This window comes from Aspergillus homomorphus (assembly GCF_003184865.1).
Source record: "Aspergillus homomorphus CBS 101889 unplaced genomic scaffold BO97scaffold_4, whole genome shotgun sequence".
NCBI classification, from domain to species: domain Eukaryota; kingdom Fungi; phylum Ascomycota; class Eurotiomycetes; order Eurotiales; family Aspergillaceae; genus Aspergillus; species Aspergillus homomorphus.
In genome coordinates this window covers 239587-254813 of record NW_020291890.1, presented here as the reverse complement: position 1 = coordinate 254813, position 15227 = coordinate 239587, and the positions used below count along the sequence as shown (strand labels likewise).

Below are 15227 nucleotides of genomic sequence, written 5' to 3'. Positions count from 1 at the left end.
ATGCGCTCGAATTGGAGCTGCTGGACATGTGCATGTCCATCATGGTGGTGGTGGTGTTATGGTGATGAAGGTGATGATGATGATGAATGGGAATAATACTTCCCCCCTAACCAGCCGGTCGAGGCCAGCGACTTATATGAGGCGAGAAATGAGCAGATTAAGACGCAAGATGCTTGGCAATGAGCAGATTTCGGTCTTGGCGACTCCACCGCGATGCCACACTCTGCTCATAAAAGGCCTATACCGAGCCACCCAGAACTGCACTCAGGCCAGATTCACTCAATTCCACCTCCGGCCATGGGCCATATTCAGGATTTCTCCCAGGGATCTGCCCTGGAGGAGCATTGGGGGTATGTCGCCCGCCAGATCCCCTGCACCAAAGATGCCGGCACCTGCGCCTATCTGGACGCCACCTACCATGGCCATGATGTCAGTATGCTCTACAGCTTCATTCTGTGGGCGGTGATTGTCGGAATCTTGTTCCTGTGGGCGCTGGGCGGCCGACTCATTCGTATCGATCGGGCCACTACTGTGCCCTCGCCAAAAACCACCCATCAGAGTGCAGCCTATCGGTTAAGCAGGACGATTCAAGCGGCCATCCGACGGCATCTGCTCCCTGAGGCCTGGCCCTGGGTGTTTGGACACACGACCCGACTGCAGGTGCTCATCTTCCTCATCCTCTCGGGGCACCTCCTGGTCTTCACCCTGGTTGGCATCACCTACAAGACGTGGACCACTCCCATCAGTGGCAGCACTCAATCCAACATTCGCAGCGGACTGGGCCCGTGGTCCGACCGGATTGGCGTGCTGGCCTTTGCGCTGACGCCGCTGTCCATCCTCCTCTCAAGTCGGGAGTCGTTGCTGTCGCTGATCACCGGCGTCCCTTACCACCACTTCAACTTCCTGCACCGCTGGCTGGGCTACGTGATCTACGTGCAAGCCGCCCTGCACACGCTGGGCTGGACCATCGTCGAGGGTCGTCTCTACCAGCCCCAGCCTACGCAATGGAACAGCTTCATTGCCCAGCCGTACATTATCTGGGGCATCGTGGCCATGATCCTGCTCTCCTTCCTGGTCTTCCACAGCACCAAACGCGGCATCCAGCTGACGGGGTACGAATTCTTCCGCAAGGCGCACTATGTGGTGGCGATGGTGTACATCGGGGCCTGCTGGGCGCACTGGTCGCACCTGTACTGCTGGATGCTGGCCTCGCTGGTGGTCTGGTTTCTGGACCGCGGTGCACGGCTTGTCCGTACCTTTGTGCTCCATCACCTAAACCTCCCCGCGACGACGAACTCATCCCAATGGGGGCTGCACATCCCCCACGCCTCGATCCAGCTGCACGCCAACCCGGACGATGGCGACATCCTCCGTCTCGACTTCCACCATAACCACGACCCCTGGCAGATCGGCCAGCACTTCTTCCTCTGCTTCCCGCAGCTGAGTGTCTTCCAGGCGCACCCACTCACCCCATGCAGCGTGCCCGACACCCTCCCCACGGGCCAACCACATACCTACATCATCCGCGCCCGGAAGGGCCTGACCCGGGAGCTGGCGCAAACCGCACGTACACAGCCCCCTCCGCAACCCGGCGCCAGCGAAACAACCACCATGACGAGCGCAGGCCCAACCACCCCGGTGATCCTCTGCGGACCCTACGGGCAGTCCATCACCGAGACCCGTGACGGAGTCTCCACCACCAGCAACAGCAACCTTCTCTGCATCGCCGGCGGCACGGGCATAACCTTTGTCCTGCCTCCAATCCTACAGCTCATCAGCCAGCCGGCCTCTCCCACGAGCTCAGACCACCTCATTGAACTAGTCTGGATCATTCGCCGGCAGGCCGACATGCAATGGATCGCGCCGGAGCTGGAGATCCTGCAGCGCGTGGCGTCAAGCGCAGCGCACAACCTGCGTGTGCGGATCTTCGTGACGCGCGAGACGGGGCCAGCCGAGAAGGAGGTCGATGCAGCGGACCCTCCGGGCTTGGAGGAGAAATCGCCCTGCTGCGGCGACGCGGACCTCCCGTTCACGGTGCATTACGCCGGTCCTGAGACGACAACGGCGACCTCGCATCCCGACCTCGACCTGCAGGTCGCCGAGTTCCTGGACCGTGTCGTGCAGGGGCCTACGCGCGTGCTGGCCAGCGGTCCCGCGGGCATCATCTCGACCCTGCGGCGGGCAGTGGCACGCCATAATAGGCCGGGGAAGGTGTGGCGGGGCGAGGAGCGGTGGGATGTCGAGCTGGTGCATGATGATCGCGTGGAATGGTAAATGGACATGTTTCTTGGCGTTTATGCTGAACTGTATATACTTGGTGGCTAGAATCGTGATGAGGAATGAGATACCCAATTTACACGATACCTCGATGCTGTTCCAGACTTCACAACTCCATTTCTCTGCGCGGGGCCGGTGGAGTTCGAACTCCACATGGTCCGTATAGTGTTTCACGCTAAATCTCGCCCCTGAGCGCATTATTATGCAAGCATTGCCAAGCAGTGGGTAATTGGTTGCGTGGTGTGGTCAAGTGCGCTGGGCTGGGAAACCAAGAAAGGATGCCAGCCCTAACACTGACTGTAAACTAATTCTAACCACGAGACACTCATACATTAACATCAACATAACAAACTCAATCAACTAAGTTGCAAAGCCAAGACATACAGTACATCACAGCCCCTCCAATATAGCATCCAACGCCTTCCCCCCCGCCACCTTGGGCACCATAGGCACTCCTCCCTGGACCAGCACCTCCAACAATGCCACTCCCTCCATTCCCAGCAACCAGGCTATACACTCTCCCAACTCCCCACGAGTGTCACATCGACGCGCCCGCGCCCCCATACTTTGCGCCAACTGCGCGAAATTCGGATTACGCTGACGGGCCTGCGTGACGCGGCCGTCGAACTCGGCCTCCTGCAACTCCTGAATCATGCCCTGCTCCTCATTGCGCAGCACCAGCACCTTGACGGCCACGCCATGCTGCACGGCCGTCAGCATCTCCTCGACCGTCATGCACAGCGACGCATCGCCATCAATGTCGACCACCGCGCACTCCGGGCGGGCCAGCTTGACCCCGATGGCCGCGGGCAAGCCAAAGCCCATCGTGCCCAGCCCGCCGGAACTGACCAGCGTTCCCGGCCGCCGCCACCGGTAGTACCGCGCCATCCACATCTGATGCTGCCCGACGCCGGTCGTGACGATCGTCGAATCCTTCCGGCCACTCGTCTGCGCATCCAGCTCCGCAACCACCTCCTGGGGCAGCAGCAACGATGGGCGCTTCTCCTCGGCCGGCGGCTGATATGCAAGGGGATACGTCTCCTTCCACGCCTGCACGCGCCGCAACCACTCTCCGCATCCCTCGGGGGTGTTCTCCTCCACCCGCCGCAGCAACAGCGCCAGCGTCACGGCGAGATCGCCCTCGACCGCCACGGTGGGCGCCACCACCTTCCCGATATGCGGCGCGTGGATATCGAAATGCACGATCCCGCCGCGTCCTTCGCGCGCTGCTTGCCGCGCCGCAGGCCCGAACCCCGCTGCGTCGCCCACCGCGCGCTCGTCCAGGCGCGCCCCCAGCGCCAGAATCAGGTCCGCATTCTGCACCGCCAGGTTGGCGGGCACCGTGCCGTACGTGCCCAGCATGCCGAGCGCGAGCGGGTGCAGCTCGTCGACGGCGCCCATGCCGAGCAGCGTGGTTGCCGTGGGAATGGGGACTGTCTCTGTTAGTCGTCGCAGCAGGACTGGGCCGTGCGCGGCGTTCAGCAGCCCGTGGCCAGCGATAAGGACCGGCTGCTTGGCCACGCGGAGCAGTCGGGTGACTGCGTCCAGGGTCTCTCCGAGGTTGTCTGCGGAGTCTGCTATCGCAGGCTGGTCGCCAACTAGCCCAGCCGCACCAGGCGTGAAGCGCGCCTTGGCGACATCTCTCGGGATAGCGAGGAGGGTCGGACCGGGTCGCCCGGTCGTAGCCTCATGAAAGGCCCTAGCGATGCAAGCCGGCAGATCGTCGACGTGCGCCGGCATGCCACACCATTTCGTGCAGGGCCGCGCCAGCGCCAGCGTGTCGATCTCCTGGAACGCGCCCGAGCCCTGCACGGCCGTGGCGACGTCGCCGCACACGGCCACCAGCGGCACCCCGTCGCGCAGCGCGTCTAGCAGCGGCGTCGCCAGGTTCGACGTGCCCGGCCCCGATGTCACGAGCACCACGCCCGGCTTGCCTGATGCGCGCGCATACCCCTCGGCCATGTGGCCGGCGCCTTGCTCGTGGTGGGCTAAGATGAATTTGAAGGGGGGGCCATCGTGCAGCGCGTCGAAGACGGGGAGGGCGGCGCCACCAGAGATGCCGACTACAGAGGCGTGGGGTTAGCAAACATGCGTGTTGCATAATACAAAGGGTAGGTAGAGGGGCTTACACGCGTGTTCGACGCCTCGACGGGCGAGCTCCGCGCAAATATACTCGCCACCGGTAGTTTCTGAAGATTCAGTGCGTGTCATGCTGTCGTAGACGAGTTTGGTCGTTGTTGCAAAACCTGGAGGCACATATGCGTCTTTTATATCCGACAAAGGGCGTCAGGAATGCACGACTCGATCAGTTTGGGCGACACGCAGTTGGGGCTTTCTCCGATGATGTGAGAAGGTTCATTCTTCTTAACGGAAGCAGAAGCGGATCGCCATTGTTGCATCGTCATTGGGGCCAGGAGGGTAATGGTGTGGTCGTCAAATCGGTCAGGCCGAATCCCCTCGCCATGCATCGAGTTGTATCGATCTATCAAGGATTTGAGGTGATAGATACAGTGACGCCTAAAACATTCCAGAGGCGATTTGCACCCAAAGGAGACACCGGCGGAATTCGCAAATCCGAAAGGGACATTCTTGCGGAACAAAAAGTGACCCGATGCGGGCCGACATGCATATGCAGCCCACCAAACAAGTAGCCCTAAGTCGTCATGCTCCGCCTCCTGCATTGTCATTGTAGTAGATATAGGAGCTCCCAGTCTATCACCGTGACCTTCTATCCCTCATACCCACGAACATCACAGAAGCACCACATCACCACCATGCCGAACACCAACACCAACACCAACACGCTGTACCAATACAGCCTCATCAGCGCCCTCCTGCAGGGCATCTGCACCGACGGGCTCTCAGCCTCCTCGTTAACTCACCACGGCACACACGGCATCGGCACCCTAGCAGAGCTAGACGGCGAGATGATCATGCTCGACGACGAAGCGTACCACTTCCGCACGACCTCCTCCTCCTCCCTCTCAGACATACAAGTGCGCCGCCTGGACACCACCGATCGAATCCCCTTCGCAATGCTCACCAACTTCCAGCCCACGCATCACTATAACATCACAACCCCCTTAACCATCAATGCCTTACGCACGCAGACCCTGGCCCCGCTCCTCACCACAAAGAAGAACCACTTCCTCTCCGTGCGCATCGACGCCCACTTCTCCGCCCTCACCCTCCGCATCATTCCCCGCCGCACCGCTCCCCACGAGACCCTAGCTGACCTCGCCGACCGCCAGGTCGTTACCTCGCTGGAGGCAACAACCGGCTCGCTGTTCGGGTTCTGGTCGCCAAGGTATGTAGCGGGTATAGGCGTGGCGGGGTTCCATCTGCATTATGTGGCCGAGGATCGGAGGACGGGTGGCCATGTGCTGGATTTCACGGCCGAGGTGGGCGGGACGGTGGATGTTGCGATCATTGACAGGGTCGAGGTCGAGTTGCCCGATACGAAGGAGTTCGGGGAGGTGGCGGTTGAGGTGCCGGTTGGGGATGCTGTGCAGAGGGCCGAGGGGGGTGGCGAGTAGCACTTTGAATGGTTGGATTATAGGTTCTGGTGGTCCTTTGGAAGGTGAATGTGTTGTCTCGCTGCTTAATGCTTTGCGTGGATTGGTAGGTTGAGCTACGGTTTGAGGTGATGTGTGATTGAGCTGAGATGGGATGGGATGTAGGGCTATATTCACGGGTTGGAGGGAGGAATGCACTTACTCGACAAGGAGGTGGTGTTTTGAGCTATTCTATAGCATAACATGATTATCTCATTCCTGATCTGGTCTACAAAATGAAGATCTTGGGGCAAAATGAAATGGAAAGGCAAAAAGTGAGTGCATCATCCGTGAATCGAACACGGGCCTCATCGATGGCAACGATGAATTCTACCACTAGACCAATGATGCTGATTGATGTGTTTTCAGCAGAGTTTTTGTCTTGTAATGTAATTTTAACAAGCTCCCTAGCAATTAAGAACAAAGAACGTCATCTTATACTCAGTCGTCTGTTACTTCAATGATTCTTTATATACTAACTAGTACTACCCAAAGTCTCACCGCTACGCTACAAGCTGCAGGCGACAGCTCGGCCCAGAGCAGTCAGAATGAAAGCTCTCAGTCAAGTGCAAAAGGATTGTCATTAGTTGCATACCTACTATAAATATCTAGCCGCTCGTGTATTCACTCACATCATGACAGTCATCAATCTCGTCCATTACATCCACTCAATACCCTCCACAACAAAGAAACAACCAAAAACAAATTGTATGCAACTTGCCCGAAATCCCAGTCATCCCTCCTCAAAGAACCACCTCACCCTGACGTCCCCCGTCAACTCAAATCATCGTTCAAGCCCAGCAGGTAATCGACCCGCCGCTCAAGTCGACAGGCTTGACAGCCGAAGGATCGCGATCGAGGTCGGCGTAGGTCTGCTGGGGGTTGAGGTAGGCAATGGTGGCACCGTTGTTGACGATGATGCAGCTCGCCCACTGCGGGAAGTTGGTCAGCTGCGCCGACGAGGCGAGCACACGGCCCCCGGAGCCGACGGAGGTGCCGCCATAGAGAGTCTGAATGCCGCGAGACACCCCATCGCCGGGGATGGCCACACCGGCGTTGGCCCCGGTCTGGTCGTTGGCGAGGGAGACAGTCACGGTGGATGCCCGGCTTTCGATGTCCACAGGCGCAGGCGCGGCCGAGACGGCGGCGATCAGGAGAGAGGCAATGATGGTGGTGAAGGACTTCATGGTGAAGGAGGGAGTAGCTGGGAGAGTATCGAGGAAGAAGTAGTAGCAGTGGAAGAGTAGAAGAGAGACTTGCGTGGTCTGGAAGACTGGATCGGACGGATTGGAATGCTGTGAATGCTGATGAGAATAGCTGGATCTCGAGGAGCAGAGACGACCCATTTATACCTTTTCATCGCCCTGATTCAAGGCCATCTATCACCAACGCTGGTACAGATCCTCAATCTAATCTGTCCAACGCACATCGTCTCTTCCAATCTCATGAGGCCTCCCTCCCCAGCCACCCCTTCGTATCGCAACAGACAAGGTCTCGGACTTCATGATGTCGGTATACGAGAGCTCTGCGGCTGCTGTGAATGGCGCACAACAGGGCACAGGCGATGTCACAACTGAGACGTCACCCCACCTCGCACAACAGCAGTTCATGCCCGCTCGCATCCGGCTGGCCATGTTTCGTAGGACAAAAGCAACGCAGCAACTCAAGTTAACTCCCGCCAGCAGATGCACACGCACACGTGACTGCTACGCCGGCGGCCTGACATCACAGTCCGGCCCTCGATCCAACACCCCAGACTTCTCGGAGGATCTGCAGTCTGCGGCATAAAAGCTCCGACCGTCAACTAAGGTCGTGGTAGGGCGTTCGGGGAGATCGGAAAAGAGGCCATCAACATGGAAAGCCTTGCGGATGCGGGGATTTAGGATTAGAATAGATTAGAGTTAGAACCAACATAGTACCCGTTAGTACTGCGTAGTAACGGTAAAGTATTAAACATATTGAATAGTCGTTAATAATCTTGAAAAAGTTGCTGGGAAGGATCGAATCGGGGTGCAATACAGGGCACCTCCGCCTGCATTCATTGAACTCAACCGCACCGAACCCGGGAAGGAAACCCAATCACTGATCTCCGGCCAAGCCCGCTCCCTCGTATTTCTTGTACTCCAAGGACCTGGCTCGGTGGATAAAAATAACCCTATCGTTTGGGTAGACCTCGTATGATGTCTGTCTTACTCGCTGACTGAATGTTGCCCGGGACAAGAGGCTCAAAGCGGCGATGACCCGACCAAAGAAGGGCTGTTGCTCTGTGCGCCCTAATCCATTGCCTTGGATACCATGTCTCAGAACGCGATGATCTGGCAGCAACAACCACAGGAAGTACCGATGTATGCTCATCTTCCCCACGATGATGCCGGAAAAAGGAGGTGAAATAGGCTGCCATGCATTAGGGCCGATGTGCGCATCCCCGCTGACAGCCGCCATTTCCGGGACTGTGGGGAAATCGTATGAAGAGATGATTATTCAACTCGTCACCGCACCTCACTATTACAAACATTCCGAGTGCGTAGTATTGGACATATCCCAATATTAGCAGTAACGTCTCAGCGAACGGGCCGCGGGCGCATGCAGTGCAGTCACGAGGCCGTCGAGGAAACTATCTTCTCGACTATTGAAGCCGGAACGAGCGAATTGTCTGACTTAGGCTTGGCATTCTCTCGCCAGTGCTGTCTCAACTGAGGCTGCCGGACATCGTATAGCCGGCATCTCTGGTGCAGACTCGAGGCTGACACCGGCAGGTCATCCTCGTACATGCAACTGCCTGCTTACACGCTCTCCATTCTGTAGCCCGTGCTTCCTTCTTGTTCACCAGGGTAACAAGGCGTGAAGCCTGAGGGATGTCATATGCTGCGTAGGCAATCAGTATCAGGCCGTCCATGCTGAGACAGTTGACTCACACTTGAACTTTCGCGCTGGGACTTTATTTCGAACATCGCCTGCATGTCCTCCAGGGAGCGACCGGCAGTCCCCGGCAGCAGAAACTAGACCCACACGACTGCGCCGACATGAAGCCACCGTAGATGAAACCAACTCGAGCACTAAGATTAGCCCCGTCGACGTTGAACAAGCACGGAAAGGTTAAGGTAACTATCCAGCGAAAAGACCAGGTCGTACCGGTCGACATGGCCATCAGTTTGCTGCGGTTGGGGCTGATCGAGATTCACGATGTGACCACTCACACTGCCGGTCCCAGAGCCAGAATTGAACGCAACCATGAAGATGTAGACCATGGCCACGATGAGTCGACCCAAGCCCATAGTCTTGGCCGATGCCGTCCCGACCCCACCGACAATGAACAACACAGCACAGACCAAGGAGGGGAAACAAGCAACATCGTCCGTCGACCGAAGCGCTCAACGCAGTATTGGTTTAGTTAGACCGTGCCATAGGAATCGGATATGAACCACTCTCCGTCCGATATTTGCTAGCATATTCCGCGATAACACCCAGTAGCAGTCCGAGCCCCACATCGAACTAATGTACGGAGACTAATGCGCCACGGAAACGGGGAGGTGCGCAGTCAGCAACGTACAGAAGAACTAGACACAAGCCTGAACCGCGTACACTATGAGCGTATTAGCATTTATTTATGGTCAAATCGGCCTCGAGAGGTGTTATAGCTCAGTATTACCAAGTACCAGAGAACATACTCATGAGCAATCTCTCAACGAGCAACAAGCCGAGGCTAGTAGCAGCAACCTGGAAGATGGCATCCGCAGTTACAAAGGCGATGGAGACGAATACTCTCCCCATCGCCCGATCCGATCGTCGACCAAGTAGGATGAGACCGCACCCACAAGCTCTCCAACATTAATGATGCTAGTATGGAGTGACTGGATGCTAGAGCCCAGGACATAGCTATCGGTCGCGCGGTTCTGGTGTCCGTACGCTATGGTGAAAGGGTCCATATCAAGAATGCCTATATGCCGCTTCATGGTTAGCCCAACTAAAAATTGCTGAGACAGTGCTGAACTATGGAAGGACTGTTCTTGATCGAGGGCTCCCTCTCCCCTTACTACCTACCAGAATAATAGGTTGAGTCGAACCCAAACTGGAAGGCAAGAATTGTGATAAATAGGCTGATTGCGATTGCTCGCCATTCTCCTCGAATATCAAACATGTCCAGGATATGAGTTGCCATCTTTGTAGGTAGTTCTCCAGCAGGGAATCATTCAGTCTGGAGCTTTCGGATTGCTCGGCCCGATCACGATGGATGACGCAAATGCTCAATGGGCCACTTTCTGGCAGTTGGGTGCTCCCGCTGGAGATAAAGCAGCATGTATGGATTACATGGGTAAGGTATCAACAGGCGAAGTTTTAGAGGCAAATGCTGCGCTAGGATGGCTGGTCTTTCCGTTGGTGGTGGACAATTTGACAATCTCCCGAAGGCAGAGACGCTGGAATGTTCATCTCAACCACAGCGAGAGGAAGAAAGCTTCGGACGATCCAGCGAGCCGTCATGAAGAAACCATAGCTGTCTTGATCGGAGACACAGACCTTGAGGTTAGTCATAGCCTAAAAAGGGTTCTGCCGCTCAACATACTGGCCTGTATTTGACGTACAGGGTACACTGCATCGATCTTCAGTCAACCGCCTAGACCGCTTCGAGCAGCTGTACGATCAGCCAGCGACTGAAGGGCTATCTAAAGAATTTTGCAACGAGTTCTATGCAGCGTATGATTTGCGTTCGGAAATGAGCAAGGCGAGCCTGCACGAGCAGGCCTATTGTTTCTTATCGGACATAGTTCGGCTACCCCGTCCAGCGTTCCAGGGAAGAATTGATGGGTTGGGAGTCCCCAAAGCCAAATGATTCGGACACCGTGAGAATCCGACTAACTAGGATACACTCGTTCCGTATGGAGGCCGCTAGTCCGTTTTCCAGTTTGAACCATGGCAAAGCCCATCACTGTGTTGATCTCAAACACATTTATGACTGCTTTGCTGAAGGACTGCGTAGAGTAGATAAATTGTTACCTCCGGGAGCAGTGCAAAACGTCGACCTAGTTGATCGCGTTCAGAGTGACTGGTTGAATTTTATCACTGGCTCACACTCAGCCAAATATCGACCCAGCTGGACCACTGTGTACCAGCCGGACCGTACTGCGATCACAGTTGGCATGGCATCAAATGAAGTTTGGGTGAGTAGGAAGTCACGACTTAGCCTTATCGACAGGTATTCGCAGGAGGCACAAAGGCCTGCGAACATTCTGAGCGGCGGCGGACTTTTGTTCTAGATAGAAAGAGTAGATTTCACTCGAAAGGCCGACTGTGGGAAGTTGTCGAGCTTTCAACAGGAGTCTTCAGTCAGATCAAGACTGAGAACCAAAACAATTCCCAAGAGATGAGAGACAATTTCGCCTCTCCCATCACATGTCTTCAGAGAGGCAGGCAAAATAGCGCGAATTGTGTCTCTTCAATGTCTATGGCTTTGTGTGTGTCCACAATCCCATGAAGCCCGGAGTCCAGCGATAACGTAGCATTTCGGGGTCGAGATGAGTCTGTAGCTCCTGAAGTGCCGATATATTGGTATCGCGAGTTCGATCATGTCTTGGTAGTGGATTTCCATGCTGGGATTTAACGTTCGTTGAAAATCCATGTTGGTCGCAAGCACAAACTTATCCAAAACCTGGAGGTTGATTGCACAGTTGCGCAGGATTAAATTGTCCGATTTTTGGCCCAGTTTCTGCGCCAGGATAAGGAAGATGAAGGAAGGCTGCAAGAAGTATATCCCAAAATATCGATACATGAAGTTTAGTCGAGGGTTAATTCGAAGAATGTGGCGTGCAACCTGACTAGACGATCAGCCGTGGCGGACATTGCATCGACTTAGCCAAGTACCGGCGGAATAGCGACATACGTTAGCGCAGGAGACAGCGTGTTCCCCTGCCGCGAGGAAGTCAGTGAATGCCTGCCACTCAAGATCTTGATACATTGGGACCACATCCATGTGACCGTGCAGAAGCACAAACATGCAATGGTACATTTGTAAGCCGTAATAGGCGACAGGAGGGGTTGTGGAACTTGAATTCAATCCATAGTCTCGTTCTGCAATTCTACAGAAGCCAGGCTCGACCAGTAATTTGAAAGAGTCGAGTCACAGCCCCAGATTTCGACTATAGCTTTGCGACTCGTATCCAGCAAAGCTTGATTAGTATTGAATGTTGGATGATCATATAGAAACGCTATTCGAGTGTGTCACCTAATATGCTGTTTCAGGACCAGCACGTGTTACTGGGAATTCTGGCATTAGACATGCGATACCTTGATAGGGGCAAGAATGTACCAAGCATATCCAGACTACGGATCCAATATCTTGCCGCCTTGTGTTCAAGGACCTCGTTGCCAGCAGGCGACAACAGTGTCAATTGATTCCAGGCCGCATCTGAGCACGAAGTCGGCGGTGAAGAGCACTCTTGGTCAGTGAGATGTGGGCGCCCTTTGAAGGATAATGCGGCATGTCGATCGATAATATAGGTCGCCCACCTCAATCTGTGGGCTGTCAGTACGGCTTAACTCAAATTTAGTCAAATGCGTGCCTTTTCCTTTCTTCTTCATCATTCTCATCCATGCACTGATCATCCCTGTGCAGCTTCACTTTATGGACGATAAGAAACAGGAAGACCAACCAATACTGTGAACTCGATTGCAGTGACTTTTCACTAGGAGTAATGGGGTAGTCTGGAGCATCCTGCGCCGCGTCTCAGCATCACAAATACGCCCCACGCGTGCCTATCATGATGTTTGACTGGACTTAATTAGTGATGGATGCAGTAGATGGTAGTATGCGAGTCGGTCTCCTGCCCCGCTTTCTGGGTGGTCGCGTGAAGGTGCAGCGAATGGCTAAACCTGCTACTGTCTCAGTAGGGGCCTGGCAGCACTTAACATGCGGGGAAGTAAACAATTGCAACGCGCACACCCTCAAAACAGGGGCGTACACTTGAGCTTGTGACCATGGCACTAATCGCAGGCAAAAACTGCCCTGGTCTCCTTCTAGCAATAAGTCAACTCAGGTAGTACTTCTGATAGCGTCAGGGGATTGCGGAAATGGGAAAGGATGGAGATACGGACTGTACTAGAAGCGGAAAGAGCCGACCTCGGAGCAACAGGAAATGCGGCAGAAAACAGCACTCACCGCCTTCCCTTTCACCGCTCTCCAGGCTCCCTCTGCTTCTTATCGTCTTCGCTGCCTTATCGCCGTCGCTGTTCGTGCTCCGGGCCTCACTCCCGTCTCATTGCCTGACTACCAGTCACTCTCTTAAGGTCTTTCTTACTTTCCCTTGGCCATGGAATCACCTATGCATCTCCCCTGACTGGCCGCCCATCTTGAGCTGGTCGTTCAACCCACTAGTGCTGTGTAAGGCCGCAGTTTCATCAAGTCACACTGTGCAACAGTGCCACCAACGGCCACCACCATCATCGTGCGGCTGATCCCACCGCTAGTTAGAGATTATATTGATCTCACCACTGCCCCTGAAAGCAGCAATCTGTTTCTTTGCCTAATCACCGCCAGCAGCCGTCACCATGCTCGCCGCGGTTCTGACCTTGATGGTCATGTCCCTGTCGCTGCCACTATGGCAGCGGTACCAGCCCCTCTCTCATCTCTATTCCACCATGAACCCCAGCCCAACTCACCAAAAGGCTCAGCTGCACGAAGTCGCAGACTTGATGCTGGAGATCTACCAGACCCTCGTTGACATGCGATACCTTGATCCTATGAGTATCCAGATGGGACCACACAACCTCACAGCACTCAACCCGCAGTTCCAAGAGTTGGACATCGACCCCGCGGTCCAGTATCTGTACAGCATCCTGCCCTACATCGACACATCACTCGATGGCACCGCAGACTTTCTTCACGGCGGCGAGTTTGCCGACTTTTTGCGACCCCGAGCAGGTGAATCAGGGCCGCGATCCCTTCTACGGGTCGCCAAGCGAATCGGATTTCGACGACGAAGACGGTCCCTACATGCGCCCGTGGGTCACGCCACTCACCCAGCTGGGGAACCACGGGAGCGTGATCGTCTACGATGCGCGTCGGCACCTCATATGGATCATCGACCAGGAGGGCTGGGCGACGACCGACCTGGCGCTGCAGGAGGTCGAGGCCAAGGACCCCCAATCGCCGAACCGGAACAGTTTCGAGCACATCCCGCACCGTCCGGCTGGGGATGCTCTTCGCGATATTGTGCGCTGGTATCGCGGGCTCGACGAAATTCCTCCACGATGGGAGTTTGCGTGGTATGACTGGTCGGTCGAACCGTATGGCGTGCCCGTGCGGGCTCTGTACGAGAAGAATGGATGGCCGGATGAGTTTGATGGGGATGCATTCGAAGTCGATTACACGCGGGCGTACGCTCGTCTTGAGGTTGACGAGTTCTCGCAGGAGCCGATTGTCGACGTGGAGCGCCGTCGTGATGCCGTCGAGTATGCTGAGGGCTCCATCACGCATTGGATTGAATCGCTGGCCCGGGCGCAGACTAAGGAAGAGCAGTGGGAGGCGCGGTGGGCTATCTGGGGCAGTGAGCGCGCACATGCCAATGCTGAAGACCATCTGGTGCTGGCGGAGCGGTTAGCGAAAGCGCTGTGCCCGGGCGAAGTGTGTATGCGGTCCCAGGATCGTCCGCTGTGGGAGCTGCAGTGGTTGCGCGAGGAGGTCGAGATACTGGAGTCTGAGGTTCGCGCGATCGGAACAGAGTGGACTGCTGTGTATGGCGAAGTGGAGGACGACATCCCCCGTGAGCAGTGGGAGATGGAGCGATATGCGGCGGAAAGACAACTGGCCGTCTACCAGAACGCGTACGAGGCCGCCCGCTTGGACGCGGAGCGGCTTTGTCCCGGTCAGACCTTCCAGTCAGTCACTGGAAGGGAAAAATGGGAGTGGACGGTGAAAATGGACCGACACCATTTGCTTGACGGTATGATGGTCTGTCGTGAGCTGGCGGCTGCCAAAGCATTTCTGGATCAGCTCCCCGATGACGTTCCAGCCGTTCGATCGAGTGTTATCGAATTTATCGAACATGATGTGTCCTGGCTCAAAACCTCGGGCTTGGACTTGCCTGAAATCAAAAGGATACTGGCTGGTCTTCCGGCCTGAGAGGTAGTGAATACCATTTATTTCTTTGGTTTGAGGACGTGATCTCTGAGCGTAGGCGTGCGCCCCGGCATAATAATCGGTCCCATTTTCTGTTCTACACAACAGATAAAATATTGGGCATCTACGAACCAATCTTCTGGAGGTCGGCAGCAAGAGAGATCATGAATATGTAGCACTTTACTGTAGGGGAGTGTTTCGAACTACCAGCACCCAAAATGTATTATTAAATTAATGATCCATAGTGCGGCCACTCATGGCCAGCGATGTCAACAATCCAATCCAGA

At 55.5% G+C, this 15227-nt stretch overlaps 7 protein-coding genes and 1 non-coding gene across 8 annotated transcripts; 3 read left to right on the top strand and 5 right to left on the bottom strand.

Moving 5' to 3' along the window:
• Window positions 1–242: 242 nt before the first annotated feature.
• Window positions 243–2292, top strand: BO97DRAFT_175455 (ferric reductase family protein). Its single transcript, XM_025690337.1, has one exon. The coding sequence runs from the start codon at window positions 298–300 to the stop codon at window positions 2272–2274; it is 1977 nt and encodes a 658-aa protein (XP_025554948.1). The 5' UTR covers window positions 243–297; the 3' UTR covers window positions 2275–2292.
• A 346-nt stretch (window positions 2293–2638) lies between these two features.
• Window positions 2639–4344, bottom strand: BO97DRAFT_458707 (thiamine pyrophosphate-binding protein; the record flags this gene model as incomplete). The annotated part of the gene is made up of 1 exon (XM_025699242.1): window positions 2639–4344. A coding segment is annotated over one exon (1677 nt), but the record flags the coding sequence as incomplete, so codon positions are not given.
• A 707-nt stretch (window positions 4345–5051) lies between these two features.
• On the top strand, window positions 5052–5813 carry BO97DRAFT_458701 (acetolactate decarboxylase; the record flags this gene model as incomplete). The annotated part of the gene is made up of 1 exon (XM_025699241.1): window positions 5052–5813. The coding sequence occupies one exon, from the start codon at window positions 5052–5054 to the stop codon at window positions 5811–5813; it is 762 nt and encodes a 253-aa protein (XP_025554946.1).
• A 298-nt stretch (window positions 5814–6111) lies between these two features.
• Window positions 6112–6182, bottom strand: BO97DRAFT_t49. The gene has a single exon. It is a non-coding gene; the product is annotated as a tRNA-Gly (tRNA).
• Window positions 6183–6437: 255 nt separating this feature from the next.
• Window positions 6438–7129, bottom strand: BO97DRAFT_403062 (uncharacterized protein). Its single transcript, XM_025694649.1, has one exon. The coding sequence runs from the start codon at window positions 7016–7018 to the stop codon at window positions 6623–6625; it is 396 nt and encodes a 131-aa protein (XP_025554945.1). The 5' UTR covers window positions 7019–7129; the 3' UTR covers window positions 6438–6622.
• A 781-nt stretch (window positions 7130–7910) lies between these two features.
• BO97DRAFT_475440 (uncharacterized protein) lies at window positions 7911–9990 on the bottom strand (the record flags this gene model as incomplete). Its single annotated transcript, XM_025700408.1, has 7 exons — window positions 7911–8281; window positions 8619–8696; window positions 8747–8844; window positions 8964–9201; window positions 9500–9548; window positions 9647–9768; window positions 9873–9990. 7 exons carry the CDS (start codon window positions 9988–9990, stop codon window positions 7911–7913), a joined length of 1074 nt encoding a protein of 357 aa, XP_025554944.1.
• Window positions 9991–11172: 1182 nt separating this feature from the next.
• On the bottom strand, window positions 11173–11824 carry BO97DRAFT_175414 (uncharacterized protein). The gene has a single exon (XM_025690336.1). It carries the CDS (start codon window positions 11593–11595, stop codon window positions 11263–11265), a length of 333 nt encoding a protein of 110 aa, XP_025554943.1. The 5' UTR covers window positions 11596–11824; the 3' UTR covers window positions 11173–11262.
• A 1636-nt stretch (window positions 11825–13460) lies between these two features.
• BO97DRAFT_383518 (uncharacterized protein) lies at window positions 13461–15214 on the top strand (the record flags this gene model as incomplete). The annotated part of the gene is made up of 2 exons (XM_025693371.1): window positions 13461–13772; window positions 13846–15214. 2 exons carry the CDS (start codon window positions 13461–13463, stop codon window positions 14941–14943), a joined length of 1410 nt encoding a protein of 469 aa, XP_025554942.1. The 3' UTR covers window positions 14944–15214.
• Between the last annotated feature and the right edge of the window lie 13 nt (window positions 15215–15227).